General features: G+C 36.5%; 1 protein-coding gene and 1 long non-coding RNA gene across 5 annotated transcripts in view; both read left to right on the forward strand.

The window, feature by feature from the left end:
* LOC133274399 (uncharacterized) overlaps window positions 1–19,470 on the forward strand; it is a 733,952-nt gene that overhangs the window by 263,082 nt on the left and 451,400 nt on the right. The window lies entirely within an intron of this gene.
* Window positions 1–19,470, forward strand: part of MIPOL1 (mirror-image polydactyly 1) — a 194,945-nt gene that overhangs the window by 87,832 nt on the left and 87,643 nt on the right. For all 4 annotated transcript variants that reach the window (XM_061463544.1, XM_061463546.1, XM_061463543.1 and 1 more), the window contains one exon: window positions 11,280–11,387. In XM_061463544.1, the coding sequence (XP_061319528.1) occupies window positions 11,280–11,387 (108 nt within the window). The remainder of the gene's footprint in view (window positions 1–11,279; window positions 11,388–19,470) is intronic.

Raw genomic sequence — 19,470 nt, forward strand, 5'->3', positions numbered from 1 at the left:
ACTTCTCAGTGCTTAAGAGCAAATTCAGAAAGGAGTCTGAAATACAAATTTATAATTCAGAATATAAAATCTGTTACCTAGATCCCTGTGTTGGTGAGAACAAAATTGATTCCACAGTAACATAGTAACAAGTTTTATAATTACTTAGTCCATTTTTACACTTATTCACAGACTGTTAAAACACTGATGTTAATACTGCTTTCAAATAGTTCTGATTTTAGTATTGAAGTTTCCTGAAAAAGTATGTTGCTTCCATAGAGAAAGAACAAGTACTACTGATTCAGGTCACTTTTTCAAAAGTGTTTCTCATCCTGACGTACCTGCTGAGCTCTCACCTACCTTGTTAGCTGTTTTGGGGGGAGGGTGTTTGATTTTTTTTTTTTTTGTTTTATTTTGTTTTGATCTCTAGTTTAAAGTAGCTTTTATTACTCGCTAAAGAAGTCTGGGAGAGCACATTCCACAACAAGAAATTGAAGAACTGCCTCTTAAGCAAATGATGGCTCAATTGAGAGTACAGTATTTATCAGGGCAAACAGATAGCGAGTACTACTAGGAGCACTTACAATCCCATGATTACAGTATCTCAAAAAGAGATTTAAAACTGTGACATCTATACAGTGGTCCATGATACTGTTTTCTTGAATAATGGGATGATATTTTAAAATGGACCAGAAGTATTCCTGTCCTTTTGTGCAGTAAATGCCAACTTAACGTTTAGGCAATACACTTGTTTGTATATGGATTTTAAGAAAATCCATTGAAGAGTATTTGAAAACCAGTTCATTAGAACAGCTCAGACTGTTTACCAGATTTTGTTTTCTTGTCAACTGATATTGGTTGTGTTCAATTAAACAAGGTTACACTTCCTAAAAACATACCTCTGTCAGCAGCTGAGTGCCTTACATGTCTGAGAATCAATTCCTAATTTCCAGATCTAGTTGGAAGATCATGCTGTTGAATGTTTCTCTAAAATTTCTCCTTTTCATACACCTTTCACAAGTTCACTACCTCCATTCTACTGTATATGTTTTTTGAGTACCAACACTGTGGATTATTAACAAGGGGTGGAAGAAAGGCTTTAAACAAAAACAATTGTCAGCTGTCCGTCATGGTGTGTTATGTCAGATGTTTGACAAGCTGCCTCTTGGCCACAGGCCATCTAGTTCTAATGGAACTAACTGACTGCTTTTCTGAGGAGCCAGTAAAACATGACCATGGGAAGCAATAGCTCTGTATCATTTGGTCAAGTCAGTAAAGCAAAGGTTTGGAGTGTAGTAATCCCAGTTCTGACATGATCTTATCACTTGATTAAGCTTCTTAAACTTTCTGTGCTAATTTCTCATCTGATAAAACAAGACATTCCTATTTACTAACTTCATTTAAGTGTTGGAAAAAGTGATTAGCCAATGTTTATCAAGAGTTATAACATCCCCGAACCCAAGTAAAAAGAGTTATTGAGAAGAATCACATAATAAAGAGAATATTCATTGGAATGAGATGAATCAAAAACATAGACAAAAATGAGACAGTGCAGTGGAATGGACCTCAGAGGTTAAGATGAGGATTGACATAGTATGTGTACATTCTGACATGCAAAAGAAAGGAGGAAAGATGCTGCATTTGAAGGAGAGAGACTAAAGAAAGTGGAGAGGGAAGACTTGTGTTTACTCCTTTCAGGAATGAAGGAGGAGAAATAAAAAAGTAAAATCACTAATAAAAAATAAAGTTTGTGACTTTCTGAAATTTGTGTTTGTTCCTTTTATTAGGAATACATAGTCTTTCATAGTCCTTTCAGTCTTCCTCATTAGAGATATTCAAAAATCATCTAAACATGGTTCTAGGCACCTGGATTTTTGTAGCCCTCCTTGAGCAGGAGGACTGGGAAAGACAACCTCCAGAGATCCCTTCCAATCGCAAACATTCTGTGATTATATTTCTATGTTAGAATGTGCATAGGATCTATCAATCTTTAGGAGGAAATGTGATTGGGTTTTGAGCCCATGTGATAAAGAGGTGGCTGGCTGCTGAGGAATCTGTCCCTATCTTACTGAAGACAAAAAGTCAGTGGTATTTTAGGTAATCTGGACTTACTAAGTATTGCCACTGCAGTATCCCATTTCAAAATATTACAGCTTGGTGTGCCAACAAATCACACAGTAGTTAGAGCTGGAGTTTAGAATGACCAAAGCTGCCTTGCAATATAGCGTGTAAATGACTGTGTGGAAGCTGCATTGATTTGGGAAATGGATACTAAGGCCATAAGTAAAAGAAGATCAGAATAATAGTTTAATATTCAGCTGCCCTGACTGGCTTCTTTCAGATCTTTTTTTGCAGTACTTACTGCTCAAACAGGATGGAAATTGTTTCAGGCAGTCAGTAGGGTATTTCAGTTCTGGTTACCTTGTAAGTAGTGTACTAAAACATGCCCTGCTTAAATGGCAGATTTATTCTAAGACACCTTTGCTGTTGTGTAATTTTATTCTTTAAATGTTTTTAAAGTTATTGAGGTTACTTACTCTGAATTATTTTTTCCTGTGCAGAAGTTTCTACCCTGAAATCATCTCTTAAATCTGTATGGTGGTATTGTTGCCATGCACTAAAACTGATCCTATTTTAAAGTATTATTGTACTTACAGACCTTTAGAATTTAGGTAATAAAGGTACACTTTTTTTTTTTTGCTTTGCTTTCAAAAGAGAGTCTTGACTCTTGAATGATCATTTCCTCTTATGATAAAATTTTAATTAGTATTCTCCATTTGCTGTATTATTTCAGAGTAATTTCCATTGCTTTTGAATATAGCACACTGACATTCAATCTATATGAAGCTCATTGTAGTGTGCCAATTTCTAGTGTTTCAACAAGTCGGGGGGGTGGGAGGGGGTGAGCAGGCATACTAACCTTGCATACTACTCATCAGCTTACATGCTTAGTTTATACATTATTTATTAGACTTATAGGCATGAAATTAAAAAATTGAATTAATAATGTGACTTGCATGTAAAACAGAAGTCACTTATCTTTGACAGGCAATTAGGAGAAAAGCCACCAACACTCAGGTTAGTTGAATGCATTTTTGCTTAATTTCAGGCCTAGTACAGCCTCATGAATAAATGTTTGACTCCAGGTTACTGGGTTTGTATTCTGATTAGAAATGACTGTAAAGAATGGATCAGAGGTGAGGTAAGATTTCTAACTTATATGCAGTTGATGCAGGAAACTGAAGGCAACCCAGTTTTGTGGCTGTAGCAGCTCCTGCTGTTAAGTTTCCCCTGCAGATCATGAGTCTGTCCGCAACCCCCTGTTAGCAGAGCTGTGGTAGCCTAGTGGCACAGCCAGTACAGGAACCCTGCCAAATGACCTGTGAATCACATATAGCTCAAGAACATCACATTTTCCTTTCTCTTTTTCTCCTTGCGCATTTTTTATCATGAGTGTCATTGATTAGGAAAGTCTGTGTGCGCCTGAGTTTTTTGAAAAGTAGACCAAGCTCATCTTGAACTTTGAAATATCATCACTGAAAGGGAGTGTAAGAATATGTAGAGAATGGAGTTGGGCGAGAGTGTGTCAGGGGGCTACTCCGTGCTGTTGAATAGCTGCGTATGTAAGGATGGTTAACATGAAGAGTGGAAATACTTAAAACTTTCAATCTGAATTTTCTGAATGTTTTTCTGTGCACTTGCATTCCTTTAACTGTTCAAATGAAAATAAATGAAAGTTTGTTTTGCTGCATTTTGAAGTGTTCAGAAGTAGAAAGGGAAAGGAATGGTAGGAGGAAACCAAGTCATGTATACAGCATATTATCTGCCTTAATACTGCAGGTTTTAACTGGCTCATAGTGACAAGGAAGACAAAAATGTTTCATTTTTATTTTGAAGCATTTCTTTTTGTGGCTTCAGATGGAGTATGATGCCATTGCACTGCTGCTGTGAGGAAAAAAAAAGGTGTTTACATTTAAGTGCGTCTCTTACTAATAGAATATAACATTTTAAAGATGCATGTGTTTCTGAGGCATGAGCTTTACAAAAGCACTTCTCTTTCTTAAAATCCCAGTAGTTCTAAGCTGCTGGGCATTGTATAAATAATCATTTAAACACATTTTTTGATGATTTGCCAAGACTTTAAAGATAAGTATTTTCTTTCAGAGGTTAGAAAACCTTAATTCAAAATCGTAATTTAATGGAAAAATCTTTCTAGTTATTATTATGTAGAAAATCATTTATTTCATTATTTCTTTTAAAATCATTATTTTAGAAGAAAAAGGATAAAATGTATTTATATAAGTGCTTCCAAACATCTGCAGTTCAAAGTACATAATTCACAGTGACACCAAAGGTTGATTTGTGTTTTGACTGGATGACTTTGGTATTATTTCTGTCTGCAGAGGAAAGAGTTGTGCAGCATCCAAGTGGCACAAGATGTTTGCCTCTCCAGAAATCGTGATGAATTTGGGACAAGGGGCAGATTGTTCAAAAAAAAAAAAAAATATATATATATATATATATATATTGAGGGGAGGAGGAGAGACGGGCTGTTGAACTGAGAACACTTGCATTCCATTTTGGCTGGGAGCTACTCTGAGGTTCAGATCATTATAAATGAAGTAAGAAAAAGTGAACAAAATAATAAACTAAGAAAAGAATCAGCTAAATTGTTTTTGTTTCCTTCACATGATTGTTTATTATCTTTATATTTTTAGGTCACCACCTGTAGAAACATAACAGGTGAAAAAGTAGCCATGTTTCTTGGCCCTTTTCATGTTTGGTGTCTAGAATAATAATTTCTACTTCCATTGTTCATTGCAGCTGAATATATGTTAATTAATTTCAGAATGTCTCTGAAAGTATTATGCTGTGCAGTAGTAGGATCATGGTATCCAATAAGGTCATCTTTTAGTGGTATCGTGCATTTTCTGTTAAGATATGGTGTGTCATTTACTTCACTGATGAGCATTTTGTTTAAAATGCATGAAGGTGAAAATACATGCTGGAAAACAGTGCATCTTCTATTCAGATCAACTCCTACTCTTCCAGAATTTGGACGACATAAACCATTTTCCTAAGTTATTCAGTAGGAATTAGGTTATCTTTATTTTTCACTACCTCATTAGCTGAGATACCAGTTTTGCAAAAATGAATGATTTGAGATTACTCAAAGAATGACTATGAAAGGCATTGGCAAAAGCAGTTTTAATATTAATTTATAAAAGTGTGACTTAACAGAATTTGGTGGCAAGCTTCAATCTATTATTTATTACATGGATGAAGCATACAAAGGAAAGTCAAGGTAAAATCAAGGTAAAGAGGATTGATACAAAGATTGAAGACACATAGGAAAAGGGGGACCCTCCTGTTGAGTCACAAGGTTCAGAATAAACCCCCTTGATTTCTAAACTCCTAGTGGAGCCTATGTGTGGCTAGATCTCAGTCTCTCTCAGCCCTTAGTCTCAGACTTGGTCAGTGGATTAGAGCTAAGTGATTACAAGTGTACCAATTCAGCACAAGACCAGCAAGTTCTTCATGCATAGAAGTCCCCAGAATGTAGAGTACTCACTGTTTGAAGCAAAGTTTCTGATAAAGAATCAAGTAATTAGTCACTGTTTGACCCATGGTAAGTGACTAAGCACTCACTTTATGCTTTTGTCTGACTTGAGGAAAAATATGTTACCTTAAATTTAATGACAGAATGAAGCTATCTGTGGGAGGCTCTGGCTATGAACAAGATCTGTTATTAAACTACAAAGACTGTAAGACTGATTGGGTGAGATCACATTAGACCAAAGATCCACCTACCTCACCACCCTGACCCCGCTCACCCAATAGCCTAGGCTCCAGGAAGTGTATGAGAGCAGGGCAAGCATGTTGCGGTACTTCCATCTACATACTGTCCCTTTTTTCAGCAATATCATCTTGTGAGTTTATGCCAGTGCTGGTTCTTAAGATTATAAGCATTGACGATTTTGACAATGACTTCAGATGGACATTTTCATAAAGTGTGTACTATTTGGATGAGACAATCAAATGTAATTTAGAATTCAAGAAAGAATTTTGTTCTGAATTTTTCCTCATCTTAGTCCTAATACATTTATTTCATTAGACTTTGACCCTCATACCTCTATTAACAGAGACAAGTCAATTCCTTTTTTTTCCCTAGCATATAAATTGCATGATGCATAGACCCCTCCCACGCCTTCTCTCCCCCCTGCCCCCAGCATATTGCTACAAGTTCAGGAGGGGTTAGTTTGTATTCCTCTTAATAAAGGTTATAAAAACATAGTACTCTGTATAGCAAATTTAAAAGCAAATATAGGTGTATCAGTATTAAATAGCCACCAAGACTGTATTTGTAGTAAGGTTTACATTTTTTTGTTGTATTCAGCTTTAGCTGTTGCTTCCTTAGGCAAGGAGTGTCACAGTACCCTTTCTTTGAGTCAAATATGCACTGAAATGCAAAATGCGCTTGACATTACTATCTTTTCAGTGAGATGAGAGCAAGGGACTCCAGTGTAGCAAAATATTTATGTCTCTTTGAAAACAGGTGAACATTCTGATTCACGTAAGTAGCACAGAGTTATATATGCTTCTGCATGAGGGCTCTGGGAATGGGTGTTGTCTTCATATAAACAATCTGCACAGGGACCCAGTGGGTGTTGCTCTGCTCAATGTTAATGCTTTGCTGTATTCCGTCTTTGTCTCTACTAATGTTATTTCTCCAGTGGCTTGTATTCTTGTGTAATGTCTGTACCTTTTACCTTCAGAACACCTCACTGAAGAATCATGTTAAGTAACAGTCAAAAAATAGCTATCAATCTGTGCAGGCATGGCAGGCACTGTAATGCCATGTTTGCATGCTATAGATACAAGATGAAGATAATGCTGAAAAGCTGGCAGCATGTTAAAGATGATTTGTTTATACAAGTGCTAAAGTTATGTTTGATATGTTAATGCAACCTCATTTTCTAGTAAAGGCCAAACACTATTAAGTGGTTATCTGCATTGATTTTTCTATCTTCTGAAATACTCAATTCATTGTAAATCATCTTTACTCTTTTTGAGTACCTGGAACTAGGACCATCTTTCAACAGTCTCTTTCTGGGTGAACCTCAAGGACTTTGCTGATGTTGTTCTCCTGATCCACTTCTTGACCTCTCTGTCAGTGTCTCCTTTTAGCAGGTTTTTGCAATTTTTTGAGATTTCCCTCAACAATCTCACCTGGATAGTTACTGAAAGGGGTCAGCAGCCACTGCAGGTTGAACCAGTGCCTCTCACAAACATCCTCATTCTGCTGAATCATATTAGCTGTTGCTTGTTAGTAGCATAATGATCTAAATTAGAAGATGGGAGAGAAGAACAGGTGTACTTGCTGTCCATCTTTTCTTTCCTGTTTCATTCTCTTAGCCTTTTGGTATGTGCCCTGCTTTGCTTTTCATTTTGTGTCTTAGCTGCTAGTGATGTGTGCTGTGCTGCATACAAGGGTATTTGTTTTGAAAGACTGAGTGCATTTAGAAAAGCTTAGCCATGTGGTTATGGTTAAAGAGAAGATTTGAATGCCCATTGCTGAGAATGGATAACGTTGAGGTGAAAACTGTACAGCTGGGCACTGACGGTTGCTCAAGGAACAGTTGGCATAGGTTTAAAGAGGTTCACCTTGTGATTTGAGGGTTTGAAAAAAAGAGAGGAAACCTTTTTTCTGATTGGGTTTGGGGTTTTTTTATATCTTCTGTATTGCCTCTTCTGGCAGCAGAACTCTGAATGCACAAAGTAAACCATGTGATGAAGCTAATTCTTGGTGGATTGTGTCATCATAAAATGAGATGTTACTATTTCTGAGGCTTTAATATCTTTTACTCAGCAAAGTAGTATTTTGATCAAGGCATATTCTCTGACATCCATCTATGTTGCTCTTATACTCCTTGATGTATACAACTGAGGTAAAGAAGCAGTTGTCTCAATTAACAGCCTCTGTTAACTAACTAACTAACTGACCTCTTTCAGAACATTTTAAATTCATAGGAACTTCCATTTAAGTGGACAGTTACACCTCAGATCAGATGTGTAGACAACCTATGTTGCACAAAATATTTTGTGTCTGAATTTAAGAAGACTCTGAAGGTTTCCCAAGTATGAGTTTTCACAAGTTTGGAATAACAGGATTTAGACATTCTCATTTAGAATATTTAAAATTAAACACTTCCTTTAGCTTTTAGCTTTCTTAAAAGGATACAGCCAACATTTCCTTTCTGCCAGTACTGAATTGGACGACGTCTTCTCTTCACTGTGCTCCAAAAAGCACTTTTATATATGTTTTTAGGAGGAAATCCAGTTTCTTACTTGTAGCTATTGGCATTTTAGAGTCCTGGAGTGAACCAATAAAAACACATGTTCTTTTAAAGAACATCTATTTTCACTGGACCTTTCTAACAACCAATGACACAGAATTCAAAAAATGTTGGCTCAAATGCATAGAAGGGATGCATTGTTTTAAATTCTATTTTTAAAACTTTTCTTTACAGCATTACACAGACATTTCCTATGCTCTTTTTCTTGTGAAAGAGTGCATGCTTTTAGAATGCTATTTTAATGTTTTAAAAGTAGTTCAGGTATCAAAGCGTTGTAGAGTCTAAAATTTCCTAGACAGCTAGGAATAATACATTCTGATTGATAATTCAGAACATCGTCTGTTAATACATTATTTCCAACATGTTAAGACACTTATGTTTAGAGGTCAAATTAGATCGCCATTTTTGTCAGTGATACCTTCAAAATGGATTCAAGTTGTATGCTGGCTGATTAAGCCTAGTTGTTGGTTTGGGTTGGGTTGGTTTTGGTTGGGTCGGGTTTGGTTTTGTTTTTTTTCAGATATCAACATTCTTGTGGGAATGAAATTAAAGATTACTTACAAAATGGTATAAAAGTAATCATGTCAAGGTTGACTTGATAGGAAGGTCTATCCCTTTTATGTTACTTGTGCTGCATCTTTATCATACATGCTCTATATATGCTGCATGATACTGAGTCCCACTGCTAGTCCTGTAGCTAGGTTTTGTTCTTAGCATATTTTCACTTCCTTCTTGGAGCCAAGAGAATAGCATGAATATAAATTAATATTTTAAAGGTAGATTGAGGTTTTTGCCTACTTAGTAATATTTACTGTAAGAAACCTGTGTTGTTATCAAGTTGGGAGTTCCAAAGCACTGTTTTGAAGAGTGTTGGTAAAGCAGAAAAGTGGGAGGCCTGCTGATCTTACATGATGTAATCTGTAAAGTATCAAAATAATACCTGAAGTAACAATTTCTTTTTTAATGGTGTTTAGATCATATATGCTGCAGAAAAAAAACAAAAGCTGTTAGGAAAAAAAAATCATAGTCTGGGTTTAGTTCTTCAACAGTTTTATTAGAACCTTCATGTCTGCAGACATAATTTGCATACTGGAAATGGAAAAAGAATTACAGCTGTCATTCTGTGATTTGTGATTTTTTGGTGTGTGTGAGTTAAACATAGACATTACATGTCTCAAGTCTGAAAAAATATTTGCAATCAAATGTATCTTAATATTTTTTCTGTGTTTTGCTATTTTAATGGAAAGTGTGGTTTTTTCTTTCAATAAAATTGAAACTCTGCATCAAGAAACTTTATAACAGGCTGAGAGAATGTGCTAGGCCAGAGAGATTTGCTGCCTTTAATATAAGTAATCCTATTAGAAATGAGCCCAGACTTCTAACAGAAGTAATGAAATACAACAACAGTTATGTGAATTGAGTTTTTTTAATAGTGCTGTTGAACACCTACACTTATTTAAAACTTATTCAAATATAGGATTGAATCATTCTGGTTTATATACAATGCTGTAAACCTGATATGCAGTACATGGCTAAGGACTTACTTTGTGTCTAAGAAGTATATGTGTTGGTATGTCTTTAAAGTTTCTGTCTTGAGATCCTGTAGTACTCCATATTTTACTTAGACCTCAGTTATAATTTTTGCAGTCCCACAGCTCTCTATTTTACAGTTTTCCATTTGGGGGGGGTTGTGGGGTGTTTGGTTTTTGGCTTTGCTTGACATGAGCCATGCTTTGTTATCCCACCTACTGAATTGCTCAGTAATAGGTTGTATACACATGTATGGGAAGCTCAGTTCTGTGTTGTCCACTCACCAAAATAGCACAAGAGAGTTATGATTTCACAGCAATGCTTTTGAGACAGCAATGCTTACACGGGCATTGTACAATGGTTCTCATTCCTTTTTGCTAGTGTTTTCAGAAAGTATTTATTAAAATCCTTTTTATGAATTTATTTTCTTTTATTCTAACAGTCTATCAGCTTTGGATTTTTGGTGGTGATATCTGAACTACTTGCTTGTATAATACCATTGTAAAGAGTGTTCCTGCTAATATTCTGGTTATCCCTAGTTCTAACAGTTGTTCCTTTGCACGTTCCTGGTACTTTTTTTGGTTTGTGGGGGTTTTTTCCCAGTTTTTTTCTCTTTTTTTTTTTTTTTTTGTGAATAGTGGGGTTTTAATAAGATAATGATCTGTCTGCTGACAACTAATTACTCTTTCAAACCAAGATAACTGGGCAAGACCGCTTACGCTTGCCATAAAAAATGGTGAAATATACTTTAGCTCACAATTTGCAGATCTTTAATCTTTAAAATAGATGTTCAGCGGACAGCGGTAAGTATGCGTGTGTATGCATACAGCAGCAAATGTTAAATTTTTTATTCTTTGTCACTAAATTAAATATTTAAACAAAACAATCTTAAAACTTCTTTTCTTTCAAGATGTGGTGTGTGCTTGGAAATTAGAGTAATCTGTTATCGTGAAAAATGCAAGTATAAAAATTACATGTATATTTTCTAATAAAAGGCTGGGTCTTGGATTTTGGAAGAGGTTCTTTGCTTTTCTAAACACATGTATTGCTTCCTTTATATCCAGCTACTTAATACATAAAAGCCAAAATCTAGCCTTACATTGGCATGACTAGAAGCAGAAATTCAACCTCACATTTTTAAGACATTTTAAATATTCTGCAAAATGTCTTTATTTGATACTAAACTTGGGGGGGGGGGGGGGGGTGGCATACAGTTAGACCAGGAAGAAACTGAATAATGATACACATTTGAAAAACTTCTCTGTAGTACTGGTCTGGAATTCTGACTCGCTTTTGTCTGATGCTTTCACTACTGCAGAAATGGTGATGGGGTTATTTACGTTAATTCATTTGGGTTGTTGAAAAAAATATGCCCACACTCCTCTACTTAATGGGATTCTTTCCTCGTTGCAGTGCAAACGGCTGGAGCAGGAGCTTCATCATCTGAAAGAGCAGAACCAGACTTCAGCAAACAACACGAGACATCTGACTGCTGAAAACAATCAAGAACGTGCTCTGAAGGTAAATCTCCATTTCTTCTTGCAGGCAAATTAAGGTTGTAAGCCCCTGGTGCCAGCTTTCTGGGCTGCATATATCAGTTGTGTACATTTCGGCAGAAGTGAGCTATGGTGTTTGCCAACAACCCCTTCTTTAAACACAGATACAGCACCCTTCTGCTATGGTTTTATTTTATTTTGTGTATGAAAACAATAAGGAAAAAATAACATATCCTCCCAAGTTATTGGGCCAGTAATTAATGCTAAATTCTTGCTGGTCTGTCCTTGCAATATTGCATTTTATAATGTGAAGAAAATTGCAACTATCTGCCTCACGGTACCTTTAAAACTAATATTTTAAAGCATGGCTGTTTGATCTGCTCCCAGCAATGTGTGCTATATTAATAACATTGTTGACCGATACTACTAGTGACCGCATAGTTGATACTACTATTTGCAAAAGGGTAGCCGGTTGGAATTGGGAGGAGGAATAATAAGTCTTGTCAATAAGAATAAAAATGAGCAGAGAGGCGGGAGAGGGTCAGAGAAAGGACAGTAGAAAGTGACAAGTTATTGCTGCTTTGAGGAGGGGAAATTGTAATATCAGTGGAATGGATAGCTACGTAACCAGCAATCTTTACCGCTAGCCAGAATAAAAGACTCTGCCAGGTAAGATGTACAAGCATCATGCACACATATTCAACCACTGTATTCTTTAAAATCTCTTCCATGGGTAGTGGAGAAACTACAAATACAGAAGTTACTCTGTTGATACTGTGTTGTTGTTTTAAAACTGTGTTTGACTTAGGCAGTAAGATCCAGACCTATCTCATTTATAAGCAGATTTTCCTCTGCTTCCTTTTTCTTTCTTTTACATTCTGGAAACACTGTTACTCACCTAACAGCTTTACCAGTGCAGAGTTAGGAATAAAGGTAAATCCTCATGTAGTTTGAAATTTCTCAGTTTGAAAAAAAAAAAAAGAAAAAAGTATAATGAGTAAATGGAGAGAGGCTGTGTGCCACACAAATGCTGTATATTCCATGGGTTTATAACTGCCATCAGAATCTACAGTGAATTCTACAAAATCAGGTGTGCAATCTGAAAGCATTCCATCCTCAGATTACTACAAATAGAGATGTAAACATTCCATCCTCAGATTACTAGAACTAGAGATTGTAAAGATTCAGGGCTTTTTCTGACCACAATAACAACATTGTTTTGAATCTGGTGTCACTAAAATTTAGTGCTTGCTGAGCATGGTGCTTATTGAACATAGTACTGTTTTTCATTAATTGTATGCTGACTTTTTTTCTGTGTCACTGAAAATATTATGCACAGAGTCCTTCTGTTAGAAAACAGAAATGTCTTATTGAAATTACACTTTTTACGTTTAATATTGCCTGACATAATGCTTACAGAATAATTATATTTTCAGAGCAAGTAGTGACTTAATAGTTCAGAGTGTTACTAGGATTTCCTTCTAAGCCTGATATTGCTTTCCCAGCACCTAATCTTTAAAGAATTTAATTTCTGGCTGTTACAGGCATTTTTTGACTTTTCAAAGTTAGAGGTTAATTGGTAGTAGTCTTTTGTAGATGAGAGTCAGGGGAGGAAAAAAGGAATTCTTTTCAATTTTTGATAAAGTTGAACTTTCTTTTATACTATTCCTCTGTAGAGTTTGTCTCAATTCAAGTTACCATTGCCTACAGTGAGGACAGGTCCATTGTAGTCCTTTTAAAAGGCTGATGGGTCAGGTTGAATTCTTGACCTTGAAAAATTTAAAATTCCCCTGTGAAATATTGGCAGCAGTGGTTAGCTTTGATATACAGGGCATGACCACTCATCCTGACCTAAGCACTCATGTAAATGAAAGGCTAATCGCTCCTTTTTAGTGTAGCTACAGCCTAGAAAACATGGAGTGGCTGGTAGGGATGAAAGTCGTGTCAGCAGCTCCCTTAGAAAGGGGTTTGACTGGTGCTCTGGGCCTGGCTGCAGCTGTCTGGGTGGCACCTGCTGCCAGCAGTGGAAGAGCTCCCTGCCAGAGAAATATCCATCTGGAGCCCCCTGACAGGTAACACCATGTAGGGTCTTGGCACACACCTCCCTTGTGAAACCAGGAGCTTCCACCTCCTGCCTCTTGTATGCACTTAATAGCTACCCTAAGCAGTACATGCAGAGTGCATGTACAGACCCATGAATCCCTGAATCCCTTTCTGTCTCCTCTTCACTGTGCATCATCCTCTGGTCTTCCAACTGCTTTTAGAGAAATAGGACAGGCCATTTGCCTCTCTAATGCAGGGTTAAATACCAACACAACTGTTCTTATTTTCATCCTGAGCCAGAGAACTACATTTACTTTACCCTCCTCCATGTGCAAACTGAGAACTGTGTTGTGTACTATAATTCAGATGTAAACACTGTCCTGCAGAAGGATTACAGGTATCCCTTCTGTATCTGTCCAGAACAGTTTCAATTAAGAAAGTTGGGGGTTTAAAATTTTTAATTTTCCTTACTTTCTTAAACTTATTTAATATTGTCTGATTTAGTTTGGCAAAATACATATTCTGGTGATAGGTGGCAAATGAGGAATTTGGTCTGCTTTAGAGTAACAGAAATGTAAACATCAGATGTAGCACAAGGATGCTTGCAGTCTTAACTGGATAAAAGAGCAGTCATCAGGATCAGCTAGATTAAGGATGGCATAAAAGTCTGTGATAAAAAATGAGGTCAATACCTCTATAGGGTCTTGAAATACTTAACAACAAAACTTGTCGGGTATTTCTAAAATCATCTTACAGTAGGGAATTGCTCAGAAGGACAAAAGCGTAAAACCAGTCCACCAGAAACCTATTTCCTTCCACTGATGGTGCAGAAAAACTGCAAGATTACAGCCTTATTTTAGTTATATTAGCTCACAGGGCTGCCCATAGAGTGAGACAAAGCAGCAGAGGGACAGATTGTAACTGTGGGAGAGGTGTAGTGGCAGCAAATTGGTCAGGTCCAGGATATAGAAATCATAAAGATGATGTAAGCACTCTTGCATACTTTTGATTTTACACTTTTAGATGCCATGTCACACCTGAGGATTATGTGACAAATAAATGACACGTAAGACATGCTGTATAGACCTATACTGTGCCATTTCATCTTGTTGTGCAATGTAACATCTGCATGTCTGTTGTAAAATACCTCTTCTTAACTATTCTGTCATACGTAGTAGTAAGTGATTTAAAATTTCCATTTTTAATTTTTTTCCATATTTAAGGTATTTATTGCATAAGACATTCTTCATAGTGATGTGAGCCTCTCAGTCCTACAATGCCAAACTGGTACACTAAATTTTTATACTATTCTTATTGGTCATAGGGGATTGTATTAATTGAACAGAAAGGCCAATTTCAAATCTTCCCTCCAGGCAGTGCCCACAACTGCACACAGGTCATTCAGAGAAGCATGTGGGCCTCTATTTCCATAGTTAAAATAAAATAATCCTCTTCTTTGTGAAACCATTTTAAAAAAATCTCTTATAATATTTCAGATTGAATTATAGCTAAGTCTTTTAGGGATAATTGCTTCCTAAGGGCCTGTACATCTGTGCTCTTAGTACATTTTCATAAAGTAAGATCTGCAAAGTGCTCTGCAGTTCTAATGTGTCAGAGTCTATATGTAAGATTATTCATTTGTGCTTGGCCTTCATAATTAACATTTGGTCTCTGCTGATTCTGATAAATGTATTCCCACAATACATTGAAATAGCTGATTCAATTAAACATAGAAAAAGTTGAAGAATTGCTCTTTTTACATTAAGTATGAAAATATTGTCATGGTTCATTTTACTGTTGTTAGCTTCATAGTGTTTAGTTTTGAAATGCAGATTTTAATACATTTTCCTAAAGAAAAAATAAAGATTTTTGCCAGATGTGTCCTCTTTACTCAGTTGGAGAAGTATAGAAAGTGTCTTGTGAAACAAATAATGTTAAAATTCATGGAAAATTCTTAACTGGATTTGAATGAAACAAGGAGAGGTGGCTTTTTCTTCATAGGCCTGATATTTTTAATTAGGTGGCACATTCTTCATAATGCAGCTATTAATCTACTGTAAAGACCAGAGAGACATACTAATTTTACTTCCCAGCCAAACACTCCAAATAGAGAAGAGGGCTTTTTCATGGTGAGACAAAAATTCGGTGCCCTTTATTGACTAAATGAATTTACACCATCCAAGTATGATGTCATTAGAATTTGTAAAGGTTATTAATCTTTATTTGTAAAGGTTATTAATCAGAGCTGTTAAGATGTTAATCTTTGGTTGTGGTTGGCTTGTTTTGTTATGGTTTTCTGACTAATCAATCTTTTTAGTTGTGATTTTCTGTAGAATTAATCCTACCTACTTCTGTGGTTTTATGAAGAAAATCATAAATTTAGAATCAGAGGCAAGAAAGTGATCTGAAGGAGCTGTAAGAAATTCATCAACAGTAGTGTTGTAAAGCAATTGTAGGTGATGTCATCTGCTTCCTGCTGACACATAACAGTTGTGTCAAGGGCAAGGAGTCTACCATGCGTAGCAGTTTGTTAGCTGTTCCAGTGATCATACCTGTGAAAAAGCTACTCTAAAAGACTTAAGTATTCCCTGATGCCTGTCCTAAATTGTATTAAGCTCTGTTTTGGTTCCCAGTTTCCCAGAGTCTTAAAGTAGCAACCATTTGTTACTTGATAAAAAATGCTTTAAAATGTTGTGCTTACTTTGGAGTTGTTGGTTGGGTTTTTTTTCAGTGGAGCAACTCAGCAATATTCATATGTTGGACAATCATGCCACAATGCTTTCATTTCACTCTCCAGTAGTGACCCTAAAGCAGTATGTGCCGTCATTTAAATGCCTGGGCAATGTTAGACACAAATTTGCTACCCTGACAGTAAAACTTGTTATAAAACTCATGAGATCACTGCTAATTTTTAAAGTGGAAGTTTGCTGCAATTTGAATGCTTGAATTACTTTTAAGTACATAGTGAAGATGGAAATGAAAGACCTATTAAAGCTTGGAACATGCTGCTGAAAATCTGGATGTGGATAAGAATGCACAAACATTTTTCTTCAGTTGCTACTTCCTAGATACGATCAGACAGAGCAGATACAGTTGCAGTCTTAATTGCATTGAATAGAGCCTTTGCTTGTGCTGCACCCAAAAACACTTAATCACAAGGTCTTAAAAGGTATCACTAAGGTTAGACCCAAGTCTGTTCAGCTCTTATCCATGCTAGAAACATGATTAGTCACTTTATGGCATTATTAAATAGTATCATACACCTCAGAGGATGTCAGTGTAAGCCTGTGCGTTGTACCATAAATGAATAGTAAAATGAAGCCATGTGCAAATCCAGAAATAATTCTGTCAATGTTTCACTTCAGTCTTAATTTTCTGCATACATTTCTAAGTTCTAGTGTCTCCAAAAGCCTTTGCTACAGACTTCTGACAGGCTGCCCAATTATCTGTATGTATGGAGAGGGACGATGACCAACATTCACCCTCAGTCCCAGTGGAAAAAATGTTAGCACTGGTCAAGTGGTCTTTAAAGCAGTCATTTGAAGTTTCTTTGGACCCAGTTATTCCTTTGAGCCAGATGTCATAACCTGGTCCTCTGGTTCAGGTCCTAGGGATCCTCAGCCAGGGATTTCTCTTTCATCTGCTGTCTTACATTTAGGAGTGTAACAGTTTGCTTAAGCGTATCCTCTGTAGGCAAGACGTGTCTAATTTAGCACAGGTATTTGACCATGAGTCAAAAAGCTGAGTTCAGCAAGTTGATGTATTAGTATTACTTTCAGTGACCAGTTTTGTTAACTGGTTTTGGGTTTGCGTTTTTTTGGGGGTTTTTGTAGCCATCCAGACCGGTAGGCTTTATTTAGTTATGCAGGTTTTGACAAAGTATTTGTTCACAAGTGATGGCTACGTTCTTCATGATGGTCTCCTCCTATCTGGTAGTTAATGTTTTAGCACTGATAGATATTTAGTATTCATTGACCAAATATATCATAATTTGTACAGGGAGTTGAAAGTTAAAATAATTGCTTAAATGTGCCATAAGCAAATAATAAAATGTTTTCACCTGGAAGAAAACATAGGCAATAGTTTACGAGATGATACTTTTGCCCTTCACTGAAAGTGAAGTTGGCCAAAGTCCCTTGAGAAACACAGGCATCCAGAGACTGATAAATCTGATTTACAAGTAAGGAGCTGAAGAAAAATGATGTTTGGTAACAGTAGTACTTGTGTGATTTTCAGTGGTCAGCTTGTGGTGTCATTAAGGGCAGTTTGTACTACTCTTGATTCACTAAGGCATTACTGCAAGCCAGAATTTTTCAGAACTCATTCAAGCCTTTGATTGTTTTCAAATTAAAGGAAACAAACAGATGTACCCAAGTTCTTGTCTTTGCTTCCTTGGTTGCATTAGCTATGCCACCTTCCTGTATCAGTAAGGCTGCCCTTTCACTGACAGCGCTGTCTGTCATAGTAGCCCTGTATGGACAGTGTTCTAGGCATAGTAGCTACTCAGGATTTCTGGGACTCTGTTCAAAAGAAAGGAGACCAAGTAGTGGTGTGTGTTACTTAATTCTGAAAGACTTGAGGTTACAGTGTTTTATAGTAAAGTTATACGTAGATGAGAATGAACATTTATTGGTAGAACAACATTTGTCCTGAAAATGATCCTGAGAAGAGTTGCATCTGTCTAATCAATTACGGGTGTCTAGAGAACTGTATCTCTTCAGGAATTTTAGCATGCTTCATGTTGCCTTTAAACAGCTGCACAAGAATGGCACTGAATGTGTCTTGGTAGACTGAACAGACAGAATCTTGGCTTAAAGAGGTTGTTCACCTTTCGTGAGGAGTGTTAAGTCTTCCTTCTCTCCTATTAACAGATGCTGAACATCTCTTAAAAAAGCAGACATATTTATAGAACTTTGATTCAGTTCTAAGCTTTAAGGAATTTATTACTTATTCACGCTTTGTGTTTGGTGTCAGCTTTCATCTGCTCTGCTAGTAACTCCTTGGAGGTCTGTTGCTTTTTGTTTACAGCCTTCAAATTTCTCTTGGCACCAGATTACTCTTGACAATCTTAAACATCAACGAAGTGTTTGTGTATACTGTAAATGTCCCCTTGTCTTTGGGGTTGATGTGGTCATTCAAACTTTTTGGCTGAGTCTTTTAGTTTTGGTTTGCATTTTATAGGTGAAAACTGTCTTCCCATGAGGTCAGTCAGTGTTACTGCTTCTGACTAGCAGAAGTTTTATTTTTGATGAATGAAGCAGGTTTTCTAGTTTCAAGTTATTCTTAATCTGGATTTTCATTCTCCCAGTCATCTAGGCCGCTTCCTCATCCTCACTTTTGGTATGTAAAGAATCATCTCTTTCATAGTAGTAGCCTTCTGTGACTATGAACTTCCTGTTCAAAAGGCCCTCTCATGCACTTTCATGCACCTGCTTTTCCTTCTAACAGATTCCACCGTATGGTTGATTCATTTGATAACCATCTGGGTGACTTCCTGGAAGTTCCTTTCTTGCCAAGTGATGCTGCCACTTGGCCTTCCATTTTCAAGGATGCTTTGTTTCAATTGTAAATGTTCTGCAGCATTTTTAGTTTTTTGCCTATACTCACTCGAAGGACCTCAAAACTGGAATCGTTTGTGGCCCTGGGGCAGATCTCAGATATTTGTATTCTAGAAATAGATATCTGGAAATAAACAATGTTCTGAAGTTGTAGAAAACAGAACTATGCAAAACTATACAACCTATTCTAAAACACACTGAAATTCATCAGTATCTTGTAAATTAGAATGACAGAATCTGATACGTAAGCCAAACATGCTATAGAAACCACAGTCACATTAGGAAAGCTACTTATATGGAAAGGTGTGTTCTTATAAGAACAAAAAACTCTATTTAACTGTAATCATAAGCTTAGTTGTCACCTCCTATACTATAGTTTATCACCCCAGTCATGGGTTCATTTTTCCTTCCTTCTGCCCAGTAACACATATATAGAACTACTATGAACCTTTGTAAAGTCTGAGGAGGTGTCGTATTGCTGCACTCCTAACAGCTATAAAAAAAAAC

Source organism: Pezoporus flaviventris, unplaced genomic scaffold, assembly GCF_033815535.1.
Source record: "Pezoporus flaviventris isolate CSIRO_AGI_PZ_B2104156 unplaced genomic scaffold, CSIRO_AGI_Pfla_v1 ptg000036l, whole genome shotgun sequence".
NCBI classification, from domain to species: Eukaryota; Metazoa; Chordata; class Aves; order Psittaciformes; family Psittacidae; genus Pezoporus; species Pezoporus flaviventris.